The sequence below is a fragment of the Impatiens glandulifera genome, chromosome 6 (genome assembly GCF_907164915.1).
Source record: "Impatiens glandulifera chromosome 6, dImpGla2.1, whole genome shotgun sequence".
In the NCBI taxonomy this organism is placed as follows: Eukaryota; Viridiplantae; Streptophyta; class Magnoliopsida; order Ericales; family Balsaminaceae; genus Impatiens; species Impatiens glandulifera.
Genome location: NC_061867.1, coordinates 16107350 through 16130452, shown reverse-complemented (window position 1 = coordinate 16130452; position 23103 = coordinate 16107350). Strand labels below are relative to the sequence as shown.

General features: G+C 29.8%; 1 protein-coding gene across 1 annotated transcript; it reads left to right on the top strand.

The window, feature by feature from the left end:
• Positions 1-6773: 6773 nt before the first annotated feature.
• LOC124942603 lies at positions 6774-9607 on the top strand. The gene is made up of 5 exons (XM_047483135.1): positions 6774-6997; positions 7336-7895; positions 7984-8279; positions 8940-9106; positions 9343-9607. Exons 1-5 carry the CDS (start codon positions 6816-6818, stop codon positions 9548-9550), a joined length of 1413 nt encoding a protein of 470 aa, XP_047339091.1. The 5' UTR covers positions 6774-6815; the 3' UTR covers positions 9551-9607.
• The last annotated feature ends 13496 nt before the right edge of the window (positions 9608-23103 follow it).

Here is a 23103-nt window from a genome sequence, read left to right as displayed (position 1 = left end):
AATGGTCAAATTTTCTTTTGTTTGGACAATTAAAATTTTAGTTTGAGACTCTAATTATTAATTAGAATATTATTTTAACTATTTCAAATTCTATTAACTTATTATCTACGTTATAATTTTTAAATAAAATTTTAGTAAATTAAATGTTTTGACTATGATGACAAATGTGTACATGTATATCTGTATATCTGATACTCGTGAGTACTCTATTGTCGGGTTCATGTATTTTAAACCTCGGGTTTGAGTTTGGGATTAGAGATGGAGTGGGAAGAAGTGTAAAACTAATAATAACAGTTTAATAAACTGTTAATTTATTTTTAAAATGTTCGGACTGCCGGGTTGAGAACTGTGGTTAATTTGGATATATATGTGAGAGTAAATGGATACTTGTGTCTGATTGTGGGTTGACCTGCCCATAAACTTAAAATGGTTAAAAATATGTTTTGACTATGATGACAAATGTGTACATGTATATCTGTATATCTGATACTCGTGGGTACTCTATTGTCGGGTTCATGTATTTTAAACCTCGGGTTTGAGTTTGGGATTAGAGATGGAGTGGGAAGAAGTGTAAAACTAATAATAACAGTTTAATAAACTGTTAATTTATTTTTAAAATGTTCGGACTGCCGGGTCGAGAACTGTGGTTAATTTGGATATATATGTGAGAGTAAATGGATACTTGTGTCTGATTGTGGGTTGACCTGCCCCATAAACTTAAAATGGTTAAAAATAAAATTAAAAATGCTATAAGTATGATTCGAACTTGCAACCTAACAAAACAAATACAACTCTTTAACCAACTAAACTAATAACACTTTATATTTTAAATTCAACACCAAATTTGATGAACACGGAACATTTTAACAATATACGTTCAGATTTTTAACTAACTAGTATATATATATATATGCTTAATTTTTAAAGTGTCCGATTGCCGAGTCGAGAGCTGTGATTAACTCGCCCATAAACTTAAAACGGTTAAAAATAAAATTAAAAATGTTATAGGTATGGTTTGAACTTGGAACCTAACAAAATAAATTTAACTCTTTAACCAACTAGGCTAATAACAATTTATATTTTAAATTCAACATCAAATTTGATGAACGCATAACATTTTAACAATATAAGTTCAACTTTTTAACTAACTAATATATATATATATATATAATGATGTTTAATTTTTAAAGTGTCCGGATTGCTGGGTTGAGAGCTGTGATTAATTTGGATATATATGTGAGAGTAAATGGATAATTGGGTCAGATTATGGGTTGACCCGCTCATAAATTTAAAACGGTTAAAAATAAAATTAAAAATGCTATCAGTATGGTTCAAACTTACAACCTAACAAAATAAATACAACCCTTTAATTAACTAGATTAATAAAAATTTATATTTTAAATTCAACACCAAATTTGATGAACGCGGAACATTTTAACAATATAAGTTCAACTTTTTAACTAACTAATCTCTCTATATATAATGATGCTTAATTTTTAAAGTGTTTGGATTACCGGGTTGAGAGTTGTGGTTAATTTGGATATTTATGTGATAGTAAATGGATATTTGGGTCGGATTGTGGGTTGACCGACCCATAAACTTAAAACGGTTAAGAATAAAATTAAAAATACTATATGTATGGTTCAAACTTACAACCTAACAAAACAAATATAACCCTTTAACCAACTAGGCTAATAACACTTTATATTTTAAATTCAACACCAAATTTGATGAACGCGGTGGTTCATTAATAATTTTTAATCGGTCATAATTCTCTTTTGACTATGCGCTATAGATTTAACTATTATTAGTGAGCAATAATGGAAGAATTTTTTCATATTTATAAAGATAGGGGACATAATTCATATGGATATAGCTTGGACTACTTTAATGATAATCTTTACATTTTCCCTTTCACTTGTAGTATGGTGAAGAAGTGGACTCTAAAGGTTAAACTAAATGAGTTGAGAAATCAAACTGTATCAATTGTTTTAGAGATCGTCCTGCAATGTAAGAGTAAATGGATACTTGAGTTAGATTGTGAGTTGACCCGCCTATAAACTTAAAACGGTTAAAAATAAAATTAAAAATGCTATTACATTTTACCGTAATATTTTTTTTACTGTTTTTTTATATTATTATTCGTGCAAATGCACATGATACATGCTAGTTAGTTATAATACGTGTTAGTTAGTTTTATTAATTGTAGTTTAGTTTGGAGACTAAAAGATCACAGATTCGATTCTATTTGAAAGCGCTTTGAGTTTAAGCGAGAAGTCATGATTGTGGGGTGTTATGCTAGCTCTCCTTTATTAAAAAAATAAATTAATTATATAAAAGGGTGATATAATTGTTTGGATATGAACTTGAATAATACATTTGAGTTTATATATTTTTTTTTTCAAGAATTTATCATAGTATTAGAGCTTAAAGTTTAGAGATCTTGGAGAGGTGTCTGCTGCCTCCACGTGGAGGCAGCGGCTTGTAGAGGACTTTATTCTATATTATATTAAGATTGAAAAAAAAAATTACTTTGTTCACTGTTTATTTGAAGGCCAACTAACCACAACTCTCGACCCGACAATCCAGACATTTTGAAATTAAACATTATTATATATATATATTATTTATTTTACCATTTTCCACTATTTAATTTACTCCAAATAAGAAAATGTTTGTCTCTCATAACTTTCATATCTATTTTTTTAATAACAAAATATTTTTCTCTCATCACTCTTCATTTTGAACCTTACTTCAATTTCATTGTTCATCTTTTTTTTTTTTTTTTTGTTAAACTCTAAATATCTAATAACAAAATTGTTATACTTTTTAACCTCTACCAACTATAGAAATAACTAATGTTTTAATTTGTGTTTGTAAAATTTCGACATTCTTCAATTTTTTTCGTATTAATATATTTATCAAATAATTAATATAAATTTACATTTAATCGGGTAATAAAATACCCGTCGGAGACCGGGTATTCGACGAATCGAGGATAAAAATACAAATAGAGATACCCGTCGGGTTCGAGTAATAAAATGAAAATTAAGTTCTAGAATGAGTAATTCACTACTCGGCGGGTATGGTACTCATTGCCATATCTAGTTTTGATTACTATTTTTTTTAAATTCGATAATAAAAATCCTTAATTAGTTGAAATTCGGTAATAAAATGAGTAACATAAATATTTTATTTATTTATAAATGTCACATATATAATAAGTTAACTGAATTTAACACCATTAAAACAAAATCTCGTTTTATATAATTTTAACACTAATAAATTATAAATTCATTAAAATAAAATCTCGTTTCATATAATTTTAACAATAAATAGTCACAAATTATAAAATTTAAAAGAAAATGACCGAAATCTCAATTGATCCAATAATAATGGGAAATTTGAGGAAATGACCCCAAAATAGGGGCAAATAGCGGATGGTGCGGCGCTATAATTTTTATAGCGCTGGTGACCCCCAAACAATTTTCTGCCGAAAATACCCCCGTTGCGTCACGCACCCTCCGATTGCGTGACGCACCCGAGGGCATTGTGAAAAGTCCACAATGCCCTTACTATATAATAAAAAAAATATCAGTTCTTTTCATTTCTTTCTTTTTTCTTCTCTTTCTTCACTTCCCTTTCTCCTCCTTCTCTCTAAAAAAGACAACCACCGACGAAGACGACGGCGGAATCCCTTTCTCTTCCTTCACAATGTCTCTTTCTGCTGCTACGGATATTCTTCCTTCCCTTTATTTCTCTCTTTCCACGCTTTGTTTGTTAGGGTATAGTGATTAGGGAATGAGTAGGTGGAATGCCACCGTCGCGGCGGAAACCGGGTGCGTAACGCAGTTGCGTCACGTAGTTGCGTAACGCAGTTGCGTCACGTAGTTGCGTTATGCAGATGCGTAACGCACCCCAGACCATTTATAACTATTACTTGCATTTCATTGTTACAGTGTCTCTCAGGCTACGACGCTTGATGGCTGCTTTGCTGGGGGGATATATCATCATATTCAACATTCCTCTTCCTCTTGGAAGGTTGGACAGTAGTAGGTTCTTCATCAACATCTTCATCATCATCATCTTCATCAACATCTTCATCAGCCTTTCTCTTTTTTCCCCCATCAGTAACTCCTTCAAACAAATCATCGAATGAATTGTTAATGTGTTCAAAATCCTCCCCACTGTACAAACTCGTCTCCTCGGAGGACTCTTCTATCTTAGAAAACACAGCGCTATTAAAGGCAGATTGTACCTCCTGAAATGTATTCTTCCTTTTGGATTGATACAACAGTATCCTTGGGCGAAAAGAGCCATCAACGTCTTTCCTTGTGGCGAATTTAGGGACCAAGTTTTGAATGATCTCATAGCTCCACACTTGTAGTGCTAGTACAAACCCATACACGTTATAAGCAAAAGAATTAGTAACTCCACTCCCTTTCCTGAACATATATACGGACCTGTGGTGTTTCATGTCCTGGTCAAGACCCCTCATGGTGAATCTAAAGGACACCTTCCCCCATGGAAATCGGAGGAAATCTTCAACATCTTCAACCATATGGATGGTTTTGAGATTTAAAATCCGTTTTGGGTCATATGAGAAGAGGTACTGGTTAATCAAGCAGATCAGCCGATCTTCCATGCGTCTTCCTTATCGGTGCATTTCATGAAAATAGATTCCAAATCCATCATTCGAATTGACGTATTCCTTTTGAAATATTTTATCAGCAAGGGTGGACAACCTCGACATTCATCTTTGTATATAGGCAATCTATCGAAGTTGAGGCCTGTAATCAATGCGTACTCTTTCAGACCAAAAGTATATTCCTCCCCATTAAAGTTGAAAATCATCCTATTCAAATTGGCCTTCACCTTCCGAAGCAGCAACTGATGTAAAATGGTCCTGAGAACAACAAGTCTGGGACTCCTTTCAATAAATACTGAAATTGGGAATTTAGAGCCCTCTCCATAAGACCCAGCGCTTCAAACCTATTAGATACTTTTTTCAGAGCTAGGACAGATTTCAATGAAATCCTACCAGGAAAATCATAAACCGTGAAGTCTGCCATCTACAAAAGGGAAAACAAAAACAACAATGTTTGTAAAAACCTTTCACAACAAATATAAACAAACGAGAAGAAAAACAACCGTCAAAATAGCTAGAAACAACTGTCAGATGCGTGACGCAGCCTGCGTGACGCAACTGCGTCACGAAACTGAGTGACGCAACCGCAAGACGCAACCCAACCCATAAACCGTGCATGAACCATTTGAAATCAAGAAACATCCTACCCTAATCCCTAACATAAAATATGCATGAACCGTTTGAAAGCAGGAAGCAACCTACCCTAAAACCCTAACATAAAACATGCATGAACTATTTGAAAGCAAGAAGCAACCCTAAAACCCTAACATAAAACATGCATGAACCATTTGCAAGCATGAAGCAACCCTAAACCCTAACATAAACCATGAATGAACCATTTGCAAACAAGAAGCAACCAACCCTAAAACCTAACATGAACATAAATCAATGAATGAACGAACCATAACATAAACCAACATAACTAAAACTAACCTGATGAAGTCAATGAATGAACGAGAAGACGAAGACAAGCAGGAAGAGACGTCGAGGCAGGTGCGTCGTCGAGGCAGGTGCGTCGTCGGGTGCGAGAGAGAGAGAGAGCATGAATAGTGGTCGAGGCTTATTTGGGTTTTTATATAAAATAAAAATAAATGTGACGCATCGTATCCTACTTGACGCATCCGAGTTGACGCATCCGAGATGACGCATCCGAGTTGACGCATCCGAGATGACGCATCCGAGATGACGCATCCGAGTTGACGCATCCGAGTGACGCATCCGAGATGACGCATCCATGTTGACGCATCTGAGATGACGCATCTATCTTGACGCACCCTGCGTGATGCATCCTACGTGACACATCCTACCAAACAAACAATCTGCATTCAACGAATCAACGAATCAATGAGGAACGTTCTGTAAAGGAAATATACACGAACTGAATAGGAAATCGAAACAAACAATAACGAAATAAACACAAAATATAGTGGAATGATCGAATGAAATGTCAATTTGTTCGAAATCCTCAGCGCTGTGCAAACTCGTCTTCATTGGAAGTTCTTCGAAGCTATAGGCCGTTGAATATGGTGCCATGGTCGACGGTGCCTCTTCGATTCGTTCTTCAGCGCTGAAAAAGAAGAGAAAATCTTCTCCGTCACCATTAGGGTTTCACGGCGGAGCGGAGAAGACGGGGAAGAAAGGGGCTGGATGAGAGAGAAAATGAAACGAAAATGAAAAAAAATTAAGTCTTTATAGGGTTCAGGGTGCGTCACGCATCTGGAGGGTGCGTGACGCATGAATATAATGGTCATTAAGAAATTTGGGGGTCACCAGCGCTATAAAAAACATGGGCCCGCACCATCCGCTATTTGCCCCTATTTTGGGGTCATTTCCTCAAATTTCCCATAACAATCCCCAATTTGATAATTTAGTCATATATAAGTTATAATTTATAACTAATACTTTTTTAAACAAATTATTAAAATTTAAAATAAAATAACAAAATAACAAGATCAAATAATCTGGATTAAATATTCATTTATTTTATTTATTTTATAAATTTAAATTAAAATACAAAATAATATTTTAACTTAAATAACCTAAAAAAAAAAACTTCACTCTTTTCTTAAATAAATGTTTTAATTTCTTAATTTAGATTTATAAATGGGGAACATGGTTTAGTGCCATTTTACAACATAGTAGAAGCGAAGAGAAGGAGAGTGTTTCAATGGAAATCATTGAAAATGCAAAACGAAGATGCAGAGCTGCCATAGATCAGATTGACAATTTATCCGGAACCCTTTCCTCCAAAATCTCCGATTCATGCAAGAGAACTCTTATCCGCTACGCCAAGACTGAGCTCTCTTTCCTTTCTCGATTTGATTCCTCCACCGCACCTCCATCACTGAGGTTAGTTTATCCTCGATTAAATCATTCTGTCATTGAATTGCTTTTGTTTTGTCTCTATTATGCATTTGTTTTTGTTTTACCTTGATATCAAGAGTTAGTATGAATGATGATGATGATGATTAACTGTAGCTGGTGGCTCTAGGATGTTAGAGACAAGTGGGTTTTTTGTAAATCAAATTATATTATCTGGTAGAGATGACTTGGATTTGTTAAGTTCTTACTCCCAACATCATTCTAATTGAGCTTATTGTTAGTTGTCTTGTTACTTATCAGCTTAAGCTTTTAGGTGTGTTAATAGCATATTTCAAAATTTACTTTTGACGTTTTTTATTGTTCAGTGTCAATATAGGTCATCTCGAGGCTGTATTGTACATTCTTCAACAGCCATTTGTGAATGGAGTATCTCGAGTCTGCAAACGAATTCCTCCAACTTCTTGTCTGGGGAAGAGGATGGGTTCTTCATCAGAAGGCATTCATGTTGATATAGTATCTACTGTCAATGGAAATCCTGTGTGGTTTATTGTTTCCGACAGGAACCCTAAGTATCTATCTTGGAATGGATCCTGTCGGGACAAAGGTCTGAGAGAACGGATTGAGCGAGTACTTGATGCAGCCAGGTCCTCATCAACAACTAAACCAACTTCTGTCATTTTTTTCTTCTCACATGGACTTGACAATAGTATCCATTTGAAGCTTAAAGATGAGTTTGGAGCCTTTAATTTTGGCATGGAATTTTCTGATTTTGATCTTCATTTAGCTGGGGAACAAGAGGGTGAGTGGATATATATTCTACAGAGATCGTTTAGTAAAGCAGTAATTATCGAAGTGAAGGTTGGTTTTTCAAGTAATGCTACTGTAGCATTAGAATATGGGGGTAATGACTTAGGTCTCAGTGTAGGTGAGTTGGACTTCGTTTATTTTATTATAGTATTGTTTCTAGTAAGTTGATTCCAATTTCTGATTCCTTAAATAAAAAAATCCAACAGGTCCGTTCCTTAGGATGGAGCAAGAACTCTCTAAAGAGTTTATGGATTTGAACTTGGGCATCTCTTTCTGTTCACTCATTTCAAGAATGTCCTCAAGTTCTTCAAGTGCCAATAATGCTGAATCTTGTGAGCAAGACAACTTGTCTTTGGGAGCTGATCTAACAAACTTAGATACAACTGCATTGATTGCTATCGTGTCAGGAATCAGTAATGGCAGCGCACAAAAACTCTTAGCTCAGCCAGTAAATGAATTAATAAGTCGTTACAAGAGCAATTTCGATTTTGTAGTGGAGCAGGTAAATCCTAACTCCTATGAAATGTGCATCTTAATTTGTCTTTGCTAATTATGCAGTCTCATGCAATCTATCACATATATTATCTTTTTTTTTTGCATCCAAAACCTAATGGGAGGAGGACCTAAGGATGGAGAAGCATGTTCTTCCTCATTTTGCTGTAAAATATGTTCTAACATATTCTGAATAGTTTAAGGCTTGAATATAAAATAAGGAAAGAAGATCAAGTAACCTTTTAGATTTATAGCCAAAGATATTGAACAGGCATGTGAACTTTGGAAAGATTTATAGCCAAAGTTTTGTTTCCCTTTGAGACCAATCTCATTGCCATGACCTCCCACTTCAATTAATGTGTTTTCAGTGGAATCGAACCTGAAACCTCAGCCTCTTAGATCAAGATTCTTATGACTTGAGCTATCTTGGGTGAGTCTCTTAGCTCGAGACTCTTACACCTGAGCTAGCGAGGAGGATGGAAGGTTCATATGTTTGTATATATTAGATGAAATAAACTTTCATCATCGAACCATTATATATCAATATTACGTGATGAAATACATGGATAATAACATGTGAACAATTTCTAAAAAGATGCATAACTTCTAGATGACGGATGTCTTATCCAATAATATGTAGAAGTAAAGGGTGTTTCTATAATATTGGTAGGTGACATTTGAACTTGATACTCCAATCCATGCCAAACTGGAAAGTGTTTTATCGGGAAAGAGATGGATCGTATGCTCAAGTGTATGTTCGGAGTTCAAGGAATTGGTTTCAATGTGTGGGGGCCCAAATGAGAAGTCCAGAGCCCATTACTTACTAAATTCCATAAGGTAAGCATTTTGCTGATATTGCATTCAATTGTGAGAAAACTATCATTCTTGTCTTCTTTATTGCAAGTTTGTCAAAATATTCTTCAATTACTACTAACACTGGTTGAAGATATTGTTCTTAACAAATGGATGGAGGAGTGGGGGTATGAAACACCTTATGCATGCACATTTATTATGATTAATTAGCTATAAAGTGTAAGTTTGGGGCATAAAATCTTCTATTTTTGTGGGTGCAGGATAGTGGAAGATAGTCCATCGGAGCGTATGATGAATCTGCCTACGACAAGAAAACTGGCGATGAAGAATAAAGTCACGTTTGGGACTGGGGATAATTGGGGAGCCCCAACTTTATCTGCAAATATGGCGTTTGTTAGAGCGGTTGCACAAACCGGGATGTCTCTCTTCACAATAGAGCACAAACCTAGAGCTTTAATAGGGGACTAGCCTCCTCCTGTGTTTTATACATTTATTTGCATTATAACATCTTGTTTTAGGTTTTTCCTTTCCAATTGTACGACGGATTGAATCAAAAGATAGTTATTGGGTTAAATTACCAAGCTAAGGTTATCAAAATGGGCAGTTTGTTCTCTTGGATTGTTTGTCTTTAGGTAGTTAATTGTAGAATTATCTTGATAGCATTATTAGAGCCCTCTATCAATGACTAAAGTAACAATTGATGGGGGCAACAGAAGACTAGATTTTATAGCTCAAGAAAAAAACTTTGACTCTGATACTATGTAGAATTTTGAGAGAGAGAAAATAATATTTTTATTGCTTTTATTTGTATGTGTATTACATCAAAAGTTTAGTATTTAAATAATGAAAATTATATATCAATAAAATAAAAATTAAATCTATTAATAAAATAAAAATCAAATTAATTATAATTGATTTGACAATCAACAACAAATCTTTAATCAAGTAGCAAATCAATATCAATAAAATAAAAATTAAATCTATCAATAAAATAAAAATTAAATTAATTATAATTGATTTGACAATCAACAACAAATCTTTAATCAAGTAGCAAATCAATTATTCTTATTAATTTGCTACTGATAACATTACATTCTTGGAATTTCCATTATTGGAATTGTTTCCTTATAAGATAGAATTTCAGCGATACTCCGGCGTTTCAAGCCAACTCGCTGTCATCAAATTCCAGTGAAACTTCGGTAATTCAAAGCTTTTTCACTGCCATCTAGCGACACGGTATTTCAAGCCAACTCACTGTCATCAAATTCTAGTGAAACACCGGCAATTCAAAGCATTTTCACTACCATCCAACGACACTCCAGCGTTTCAAGCCAACTCGCTGTCATCAAATTCCAGTAAAACTCCAACAATTCAAAGCTTTTTCACTGTCATCCAGCGAAACTCTGGCGATCCAAAGCCAACTCGCTGTCATCCACACATAATCCCATCGGCAACACCCTCTTCAATCTCTGCTTAAGGTTCTATTGCACCCTTCTACGTTACATCCCGCAATCAGGTGACTAACGTACTCACCAAGGCGATTCAAGGAAGTATGTGGCAAGTTGGGCAGTCTCAACATCTACTACCCAACTTGAGGGGGAGTGTAGAATTATCTTGAAAAGAAACAATTCTAAGAATGAAAATTCCAAGAATGAAATGTTATTAGTAGCAAATCAATGAGAATAATTGATTTGCTATTTGATTAAAGATTTCCTGCTGATTATCAAATCAATTATAATTGATTTGATTTTTATTTTATTAATAAATTTGATTTTTATTTTATTGATATTTTATTAAGGTGTAATTTTCACTATTTAACCACTAAACTTCTTATGTAATACACATTCAAATACAAACAATAAAATATTATTTTCTCTCTCTCAAAATTCTACATTAATTTTTCTAACACCAAAACTAGCTTTGCGTTCAAGTTTAAGAACGTCATGTTGCGGTTTAATTTTTTTTATACTGTACAATACCTAAGCAAGCCATGAAATGAGCGATGCTCTGTTTTCAGATCTACTAATGGATTGTGCATTGTAAATATATCACAGAATGTCTGAAGGGTTACATTGGTTTGGAGACCGAAGTAGTAAACATATAATTTTCCATTTTAGCAAGTAATTCATGTGTGCAGTAAACATATCAATTTTGAAATTGTAGGGAGAGAAAAAAATAATTGCTAACAAACAATAAAGAAGTTAATTGATCAGTGCTTTGACGTAAAACCCGCGAGGACAAATATGACGATATAACCAATATGGAGATAGTAGAAATTGTTGAAAACTTATAAGTATTTAGTTTGATATAATCTATATATTACTTGGATAAATAAAATTAGAGTTTGTGGATTGATTTATTATATATCAATAAATTATATAATGAGTTGTTAAAAAGGAGGTCAAAGGAGAGATCAAATCTTATGGAATGAATGATGTGTTAACAACTACATTAGGAACGAAGAAAACTATGAAATGGTTACAGGCGTTAGAAGATTTGTAAAATCCAAATATATCTATATATCTATATAATAACGCTTAATCCTAATTTTCAAGGATTAGCGGGTCGAACTTGTGAGTGATTTGTATATTTTAGTTAGACAAAATGAATCGGGATGATCATTTAAATTTAAACCCAACCCTAAGTTAATGGGTATGATATAATAAATGAATAATTAATTATAAAACTTCAAAAAAAATTTGTTTCTCTTTTTAATTATATTTTATATATTTTTTTTAATAAATAAATAATTATATATTTTTAACCCCGAAAAAACTCTTTGGTTCCGTAAAAGCTCGAGGTTCAAAAAATTTAACCTCGGTTTGCGTGTCAAAAATATTTTTTAAAATAAAACATTATTTTAAAAGATTTTAAATAATTCCTAATAGTTTTTAAAATTAATTAAAAATAATTAATTTAGATTCAAATTTAAATAATCCGGAGATTTGCGATAAATAAATTACAATTTAATTTTTTAGAAATCCGTTTGTTTAAATTAATTAAAAACAATTCATTTAAAAGATTACTTGTTTGAAATAGAGTCACCAATTGATTTTTGAAAATCAACAAAAATGGCATATGTGTACAAACGTATTAGTTATAGTTTCTTTTTAGTTCGTAGTTTGGTGATACTCGGGAAAAAGATTTTGCGCTTCATCCTCCGTACCCATTTTGAAAATAGTTTCTACTTATAAATTTGGTTTTAGAAAATCGGTTGTATAACATTTTATTTTAACCGATTATTCTCACAGTTCTAGACATGCGTAGGTTTTACAATTTTAAAGAATTTTAACAACAATTATTTAAATTCTAGTACATGTTGCTGATGACGATTAGAGAGGAAAACACCTGAAGAACATCAATTTAGAAGATATTAGGGTTTAAAAATAAAACATAACCAGCCTTAGTCAAAATATTTTGTGTGAAAATATCCTAAAAATATTTTGAATCATTTTCTAATTTTTCGGAATTTTTAGAAAATTATTTGAGGCTCCAAAATTACAAAAAATAATTTTGTAATTTGAAAATTAGAACAAAATAGGCCTTAGGACCTGTATCGGATGGACGTTGGGTTATCATTCAACGTCCAAAGTGCGCCCGCGTAGCCCGTTGAAGCAGAAGGAGCGCGATATTGGAACTCCTTCTAATGATCGGCTAATGCTTGTTAACCGAATCACTAACGGAACTCCCAAACGCCAACGATATTGGACGGACTGCTAACGAAACGCCCAAACGCGCATGAAACGACGTCGTTTCATACGCCACCTTCATCTTCATCGCGATCGCTAGAGGGATCAACAACAAAGACCCATCTTTGATTTTACAAAGATGGAACTTTCTCTATAGTTCATCTTTGCGACTGATTCAAAAGCTAAAATGATAACCCTACTTCGGTGATCATTTTTACGATGATTTATCCTTATTTCGCCAAGTTCGCTCAAGAACAACCAAAATGTCATTAATGACTTTTGGCTGGTTCGATCCACTAAAAGTCTCCACCGTCTCAGGGATGCTATAAATACTCCCCTTAAGTCATTCTGAAGGTAAGAGATCCATTTTCCACCTTTAAATCGAAGAAAATCAAAAATCCGCCATAAAGCTTCAAGCTTTCAAATTTTTCAAATTTTCTGTTTAAGGCTTTAAAACTTGGATTTGAGCATCCCAAAAATTTCCCTAAGGATTTAGGAGTATTCTCCAATCCTTGGTAAAGTTTTAATCACTCTATAATTTATATTTACAGTTTGAATTTGAAATTTTTATATTTCAAATTGCATAAACTTGTATGCATAATGTTTATAGTGTTTTATGATTGTAAATATATCATAGGATAATTTATAAACTTTCTGAATAGGTTAGAAAGAATCAATCAATCTAAAACAGAAAACTCAAATTTGAATTTAAAAAAAAATTGTATTTGTTGTTCGTAGGCTAGTTCTCTTGGATCACAACCCATAAAGCATCCCAACATAATTATAATCATGTTGTGCAACTACTGTTTGGATCATGTTTGATCCAATAAATAATAGTAAAAGTTTTCTCAACTCCTCCATCTGTTTCTTAAGTAAATAGTGGGGAGATGAATGAAATTGGGATTTGGAAGGAACAATACTCTACTAATTTAATGAATGAAGTAATTACTACTTGCAAGAATGTGAAACGATCACAATACGTTTTATCCCTTACTAATTAGTTAATTGAAAATGGCAAGCCATATATATATATATATATATATATATATATATATATATATATATATATATATAAAGCTAGGATTTAAGATTTATATTTCTATTCCAAAGATTCATAATAAGGAATTCATGAATGCATGCATCTATTAATTAAAGATTGGATACAGAACAAAATTTGTTAACTTGTTAATTTTTATTACCTAATTGTATATATGAATAAAAAATCTGCATTATTATTATTCTTCAAAATTAAATTAAAACTATCAATATTGAAGCTTAAACTTGCTTGCTAGCTAGTTTGGATGCTTTCATCCTTTGGGTTGTGATCAGTAGTATAAATACAAGGGAATTTTACAATCTCACTTCTTCTCCACCCACATTAGGCTGAATCTGTTTTCAATTGTTATATTATTCATTTCACTTTTTTTTCCGTTGATCACCTGTCGTCCATAATGTACATTTTGTCATTCACTTTGACTTTGAGCATCAATCAATACATATAAAAAGTTCACTCATCTTTCATTTTATTATATATTATTTTTTGCAGAATTCTATGTGTTCTTTGGTCTTTTTCATTTTGGGATGTAACGTCCCTTTCATTCCAATAGAATGGTCCGATCTCACTAACTATAGTTGGTTTACATTGTATGTATATCATGACTAAAGCCCAATTTGAAAGCTTCTTATATATGTATATAAAACCAATTACCAACAACAATTTGTATATATATATGGGCCATAAGAAATTATAAGGAATATATAAGTACAATTTTTAGAACCAGTTGATAAGGAGATTGAATGATTACCGTAAATAGGAGAGTGATTTACAGATAACACCGATCTAGATGGTGTGAAGAATGCCGAAAAATCAAGAATTGAAGAATTTATGAACTAAATCTGCAGAATTTTGAATGGTTCTCAGCTCCAACAAACTGAGTGATATCTGCAACAAAAATGAACTTCAGAAATCTAGTATCTAATAAGAATGCTTGAAAAAAGATTAAAAAAAAAACAAGTAGACCTACCAAAAGTGAACTACACTATCAGATGAACTGAAAGAGATGACAGGAATATTAAGATCAAATTCATTCTCATCAGCTTTAGAAGCAAATTCAAATTCAGCAAGATTCAATAATATTGTTCCCATAATAAACACCTTATTCTTCTGTCCTATATTCGAGTTCTGATTCTAGTAAAATATGCATCAATTTCATATTCTCAACATGATTCCATAACTATATATATAAAAAAAACAAAACAACTCACATCAACAGTTTCAAAGAGATCTCCCAAAGGATGGAAACATTGTTTTTGTAACCAGAAATACCACATGCACATTGTCTCCCAAGGACGAACTGGCCGCTGCGGACGAATAGGTTAGAAAATTGGTCTTTCAACCCATAAAATGAATGACTGATTCCTAATTTTAAAATATATAAGTTCAATTTTTATTCATAAATATAATACAATGTTTAATTAATTTATATTATTTTTTACTTTTAATTTAATTTAATTTAATTTAAATAATAATTAAATAAAAGAATTAAATAAAAGACAGATTTTAATAAAAAAATAATAATGCTATAAAAAAAATTAAAAATTATATTATATAAAAAATAATAATTAAATTTTAATGTTAATAAAATTTTATGTCAAATTTAATTAAAAAAATTAAAATAATGAAATAAAATATTTATAAAGTTTAAAAATAAAACATGAAAAATATTAAAATTTATAATAATTAAATTATAAAGTTTTAACAAATTTTGTATATAAAAATAATAAAGGTGATGGTATAAATATATTGGTTGGCAAAATATTTTTTCTTTAAAAAGTATATTTTGTTGTAGTGTACTCACTCTTTTTTTCTAGTCACGGCACTTGAAACCAATCTAATGTGCTTCTTATTTACACGTATAGCCCATGTTTAATTTATTTAGAAATAATTGAATTTTTTTTTATTCAAAATCACAATAAATCCTTATTTCCATACTATAGACCTTTTAGTTGATGATATCCACCTGTGTGAATAAAAACTTTAGATATATATTTATATTAAGTTGATGGGTTATCTTCCCTCAAATATCTTCAAATTTTGTGTTATTTGAATCCATCATCTTCTCTATTTTTAGAAGAATGATGATTTGAACGAGGTAGACGTGTCTTGGTCTGTTTTAGTTTTCCTAGGGTTTTTGAAATTTCTTAGTTTCAGTTTCAATACTTATATTAGTTTTTCATATATTTTAAGATATATATAATTTTTTTTACTACTCAAAATTTTTAATTTTTTTATTTATTTAAATATTAAAATTTATAAAAAGTAAATTTTGAAAATATTGTCCTATCCAAATATAAAGACGATCAAGATTCAGATGACATGATCATTTATATTGATGACACATCTATCTCATTTTCAATTTTTTATTAAATATAATGTAAGCATTATTGTCCATTATTATATAATATATATAATAACTATATATTAAATAAATATATTTTATTTCTTTTAAAAAATGAACAAATTTTGTCAGAATATATTAAATTTCAAAATATATTAACCCTTAATACTTATAAATTTTCATGAAAAAACTAAATTTCTTACATTGAAATTTTATAATATATTACATGTTTTATCTAAAAGTTATTTCAAGTTTAATTCAGGTTTAGTTTAAAAATATTTATAATTTTTTAAATATTAAATTTAATTAATATTTATTTATTTATTTATTTATTAATTTATTCAATGTGCTGTACTAAATTGTGAACAACTATTACACTTATAATTTTCAGCATTTTGTGTTTTCAAGTGCTGGCTATACAATTTTTTTTTTTATTCGATTAATTTATAAGCCACACATATTATACTTTAATAATGATAGATAAGTGAAAATTAAAATTAATATAAAAAAAGTTGTGTCAATTATTTGTATATTTACTCTAATAATATATATTTAAAATAATTTTATATTTATAAATAGTTTTCGTGCAACATGTTTAATTTTCAGCACAACTTTTTTGTTTATTTTTATAATACTAAAATAATTATTGTAATTGTTTTTTTATAAATTTTGAGAGAACTAATTATAATAAAATATAATATAAAAAGTAAACTGTAAAAAATATTTAAAAACTGTAAAATAAAAAAAATAAAAAAAATATAAAAGTTTGTAAAAAAAACATATTTCTGTTTTAATTATTACTAATCTAAGTTTAACTAATGTTTTAGTTCATAAATAATTTTAAATTTTACAATTATATCATTTATTTATTAATTAGTTAAATATGAATTATTTGGATGAGAATAAGGCTGAATGTGAAAAATAAATTAGATTATTATAGAGAAGTTGGGTTTGAATAAATAAAATTAATATAAGAATTTCTTTAAAGATATTTTTTCATTTTATTTATGTATAATGATATATGTATAAAATATATTTCAGTCCCTAAATAACTTTAGATATCAATTATTTCTTAACTAATTTATTTTTAACCTTTAGTAAACATTTCTAAATACATATATTTATAATACAATTAAATTAAATTATTTAATATAATTTTTATACTATTTTTTCCTTATATATTAAAATTAAAACATTACACAAAAAAAGTACTTATTTTCAAGAGTTAATTTTTAACACTCTCAAAGTTTTATTTTAAAAAATAATTATAATTATTTTAATTTTAATTTGATAATTATTATGTATTGTGTTATAACACGTGATTATAGTTATTTAATATAAAATATTTATATTATTATCCTTATTTCGTATAACCGTGATTTTTATTTTTTGTTAAAAAAATGTTCAATAATAATTTAAATATAATTTTTTCATTGAAGTTAATATTTGTATTTTACATTTAAAAAAATTATAGTTAATTAAGCTCTAAAACAATATATCACACTTTAGTGATAAATAAATAAGAACTAAAATTCTTATATTTAACCCAAAAAAAAACGCTGAATTAGTGACGAATAATTATTGACGTATGATAAACGTCGAGAATATGTGACATATATTGCGACGGTTTAATCCACGAAAAACCTAATCCGTCGCAAATATAAAGGAAGGAAGAAAACTTCGTCGCAAATAAACAAAGATATTATGTTTTTTAGCCAGTCGAAAAACCTATAGAAAATATTTGATAGGGAAAATTCGTGACAAATTTTCGACATTAGTTTCAACGATATTTTTGACGTTTCTGAGTGCATTTTGTTTCAACATAACTTTCGTGGCAAATAACCAAGTCTATAGATTTAATTGACATTTTTAAAATAATGAATAGATTGTTTTATACAAAATAAAATAAAATAAATTTTATTTTTCATTTTATAATATTTAATATATATATTAATAAGTTAACATAAACTTTTAATAAACCTAATATTTTAAAAAGGAAATCTCTTCAATTACATAAAAAAATAAAAATATATTTATATATATTGGAATAATTTAATTTTTAATAAACAATATTTTGAATTTAGATTAAATCTTTCTAAAATAAATAAAATATAATTATTTTAAATTATTTTTTATATACATAATTAACTCTAATTAATTTAATAAATCTAATTAATTTACTAAATGATGTATAAAAATTAATTTATATATAATATATAAATATTTGACCGTTAAAAAATTCTTTGATAATACAATACCATCGCAATTTACATCGAAACTTGAAATAATATTATTTAGTGAAACCTCTCTTTTTAATTATACTCACTAATTAAATTAATAAACTATTTAGGAAAAAATAATTTATAAATATTTTACCGTCGAAAAAATAATGGATAATACAATACCATTGAAACCTATATAATTATTGAGTGAAACCTCCTCTTCGACTTCTATTTTTCTATTCCATATACAGAGAAGTGAGAGAAAGGGAGTCTTCTCATCAGTTCATATTTGACTTTTATTATTTGCCCTAAATCACAAGTTGTTGTTACTTGTTTAGGGTTATACCAAGGCACTACAAGTTGCAAAGAAAGTTCATTAAGCAGCCAAAGACAGCAAGAAATAATTCAATTACTATTAATGAGCCCTGTAATTTTATGTTCATCTATTGATTTGAAGAGAAAACTTTTGTATGAATATAAAAGGTTTAGAAATATATTCTATAATAATCTATTCTGGAAAAGATGTATTTTGTATTTATTGATACAAATTAGATATCTAGATTGATATTAGAAACAAAACATACATTAGAATCTCTCAATTGATTTTCATGCTCATCATACATTAGAATCTCTCAATTGTTGTTCACAATCTCTCTGCTTAATTAATTCTTATACTTGGTTTTAGGAACAACAATGTACTGCAATTAGCAGCAACAAGCCGACAAAGAAGGTTGCTCTTAGAGGGAATAGAGGAATGTTGGACCAAGCAATGCGCATAGCAAAGAAAGCAATATTGTTCTCCATGTAACTCTTTCTAAAGAAAAGATTACAAGGTTGTTGATGTAATATCATATATAGTAGTATTTTCTTTGTTTATGTATTTTGAAGATTCTTGCTGATTTTGGTAATTCTTAGTTTGATGATGAACATCAACAACAACCAGATAAACAAGAATGTCTGGTTTACCCATGAATTCCAGTTTGTAAGATATTGATGCAAAGAATAAGCTATTGGAGGAGATGAAGTTCGCCCCTGAAACCAAAAAAATCGTGTTAACTCACTCGCATGAAATTAAGGTGGGGACTTGACATTTATTATTTGCCTTAAATTGCAATCTAATCTGATCAAAGTGATCCGTTATTAGATATATTTATTTTCTTGAATGGCAGGTTTAGGAAGGAAGAATTATCAAGAAAGACTACATCACTTTGATGCAGATCACCCTAAACGTTGGATTCCTGGTTTTTCAGTGAGTACATAATTGACTATTTTGAAGAAATGTTGGTATATATTCTTATTTGTATGACATTCAATTTTTTTTTATTATTTCTTATATAATCTATTAATCTATTGTATTTTTTTATGACAGGTCTTCACTATGTAGTGTTGTGAAATCCTAACTCTATCAAGCACTCTCCTTTATACTTGTGTTTTATATTATTTGTTAACTTGTATTTTATATCATTAAATCTGTGGAGCACATATTATACTGTTTTTATTATTTTGATTAAATATAGGTTTTACTCTAATGAATGTATTTTTTTTAGGAAGATGATTGGCACACGCTTGAAGAGGATGAAACTCTCATAACAGTGGAGGAAAGAAAAGAAAAATCGGAGGCTTTTGCAAAATGAAGTAGAAATATCCTTGAAGAGTTATTAAACGTTTTAATGTGGAAGAAGGTAAATGTATTGGATTTGATCTACAAATTAGCATTTTCTATATTATGAACTTTCTTCTTAATATTGTGTTAAAGCTTCTATTATAAGACTTTGATGTTGTTTATTATGGTCATAGGTATTTTATTCTTAAACTATTTTGTAACTTTTTCAGGTTGATGGGAGCATTTTAGGGAATCTTATGTTGATAGATTAAACAATTACACTTATAGTTAACGTGGAAGGTGGAAGGTATAAAGAGGTATGGCGTGTTCAATTTAATTTTGAATTTGATTTAAAATTGTTTGTAACTTAAATTTTGTTATGTCGTGCTATTAGATGTGTTTGAATGATCAAAGCTTTGTTCCGTCAGGTTTGGTGCTTAAAGAAATCAATTGTTTATGGATTGCATTACTATTCTTATTAATAGTTTCATGTATAGATTTAATTTAAAAAATATGTTTTAACTTTAATGATTTTATATTTAAAGTTTAATTTAAATTATTTTGTAATAATGAATGATTATTTATGCAATTTTGTTTTATATATTTGGAATGTATTTTGTTTATATTTAATTTGATTGTATTTTGTTTCATATATAAATATAATTAGGGAAAAATTAAAGATTATATATATATTGCGACGTATATTCCCATAAATAAGTTATATTAATCAAATATTAAAAATGAAGAAAGTTCATCGAAATTTTCGTCATAAATAGCGTCGCAAATCCCGTTTGAAAATTCGTCGCAAAAAATTTACGACAAAAGTTATATTCGTCGAAGTATTAGCGACACAAATTTGCAAAAAAATATATTTATATGAAAAAAATGTCGCAAATTATATATTCGTCCGAAATTAAATTATGTACAAATACCCTTTTGCTTGTATTATAATTAAAATTAATGATTTGGGCAAGCATGAGATCTCAATTTTTTTTTGTAAAAACTTAAATAATTTGAGAAATATTATATTAAATTATTTTTCATTTAAGATTTTTATATTTAAAAATAAATAATAATTTTATCAAAGTTGATTTACTAAAGAAATGATAATTATATAATTAAAGTATATTGGATTTTTTTTTAATTAATCTTCGTTCTATTTTTTTAATTAACTGTACGAAAAATAAATTTATAATTATTATTAGATAATAAAAAATAATTAATAAAATAATTTTAACTTAATAATAATATTTTTTGGTAGAATAAGTTATTTATTAAAGTTATAAAAAAAGTAAAAAAACATTAACTAATAAAATAAAAATTAGAGATAAAGAAAAATGTTAAATTAGATCATTTAAACCATACCTAATTCAATCCAAATTTAAATGTAATTTATAGTTAAAAATAAATGGTTTGAATGGTTTAAATTACGAATTTGATAAATATAATTTGAATTTAGCATAAATCCGATAAAACGGATTGAATATACTCATCTATTCACCCCTTACCTTCGATACATATCTCTCTTTCAAAATAACCCTTACTTTAATAAAAATAAATCAAAACAAACAAATTAAATAATTTATAAAATATACAATAATAATATTTTTTTTCTAAGAATTTTTAGTTTCTTATAGTTATATTTTTACTTTCATTAAAAAAAAATAAACTAATGGTTATTGATTTTAGCTGTAAGTGAAAATAAAAAATATAATAAAATAATTTAGACACCACACTGTTAAAGACAAAACTCAGTCACCGAATATTTTCTCAGCGTGTGCGACACTAATCTAAATTGTCTCAATCCTAGCTAGTCAGCCTCTTAAAAGATGCAAAAAAAAATTATCACTTTGAGAGAGAAAAAACTTGAAGAATATCTTGTCTATTGTTTATTGCTTTACAAGTATGAGGTACAAGTATATGAGGTGCTTGGTTTATTGCTAAGACTTATTTATATACAAGGATGATCATTTTATATCCTCCTTAACTTAGGGTTTTCTAGACTCTTCTATTATCTAACCTAGACTTAGGAATTCATAGAAAATTCTAGAGAGTTCTATTATCCTCCTAGTTTAAGGAACTCCTAGAGAAATTTAGAAAGTTCCATCACCTTACAAAGACATGGGAATTTCTAGAGAATTCTAGAGAGTTCCACAAAAAGAAAAAGACTACAAAAACCTAGAAAAATCTAGAACATTCTAGAGAATCTACATTGTGGGCTTGACATTGTCACCCCATTTGAATGAGTTGTGACATTCTCTCTCACCTAAGTCATGGTTATCCTCGGCTCGACCTTAGATCGATACTTAGTTTGATGTATAACGTTCAGCTCCAACCGATATAAGACGTTTCCCACACGTCTCTCAATCTTAAATGGTCCCTCACATCTATACACAAGCTCTTTGAACATATATCACAAAGATTTCAATTGTTGCGGGGTAATATCCCCTTTGCTCGGTTCCCTTCCTCAACTGCACGCTTCTTCCTCTTCAGATTTGCCTTCTTCTTCATCATCTTGGTTACTTTCTCCAAAGATGCCCGAGCACGGTCTGCTTCCACTTCTTAGGATTTGGCGAAGTGAAGGCGGACTAACTTTGACAGACATAACCTGTGGACAAACTTCATGGAGTTGATGGTTGTTTGGTGCCTTTAGCCTTGAGCCCCTCGAAGGTCTTCTTGCACACACTTTGGATTCCCTCGGATACTTCTATTTTCTCCTTGGAATCGTCCCCATCATCCGTCCTAAAAAAGTGGCAAATGTCCCTTTACCACGTTTGCAACCTCGACTGAATCGCATTGCTGAGAACATGCCCATTCCCTTTCATTCTCTTCTTGTTGGTATCACACTAGTCTTTCCGTGATCCAAGATAATTAAGGAATCATAATAAGGCATTAGGCAAGCGCGTACATGATCGAACCATTGTAGTCCCAACACTACGTCGTAGTCATCCATAGGGACTAACGTAAATGAAACTATTTCCTTTAAGTCTCTAATCCTGATGTTCACTTTCTTAGCCTCCTCAACCACCGACTTAGCTACATTAAAGAACATGAACGTCTCCCTCGTTGGGTTGATGCGAAGACCCAACACCTTAGCTACTCCATGACA

Excerpts from the sequence above, each read along its gene's own strand:
- LOC124942603 (XM_047483135.1), top strand. The coding sequence starts at position 6,816 with ATGGAAATCATTGAAAATGCAAAACGAAGATGCAGAGCTGCCATAGAT. Across the intron at positions 7,896-7,983 it reads TGACTTAGGTCTCAGTGTAG|GTCCGTTCCTTAGGATGGAG; the intron begins GTGAGTTGGACT and ends AAAATCCAACAG. Across the intron at positions 9,107-9,342 it reads TACTTACTAAATTCCATAAG|GATAGTGGAAGATAGTCCAT; the intron begins GTAAGCATTTTG and ends TTGTGGGTGCAG.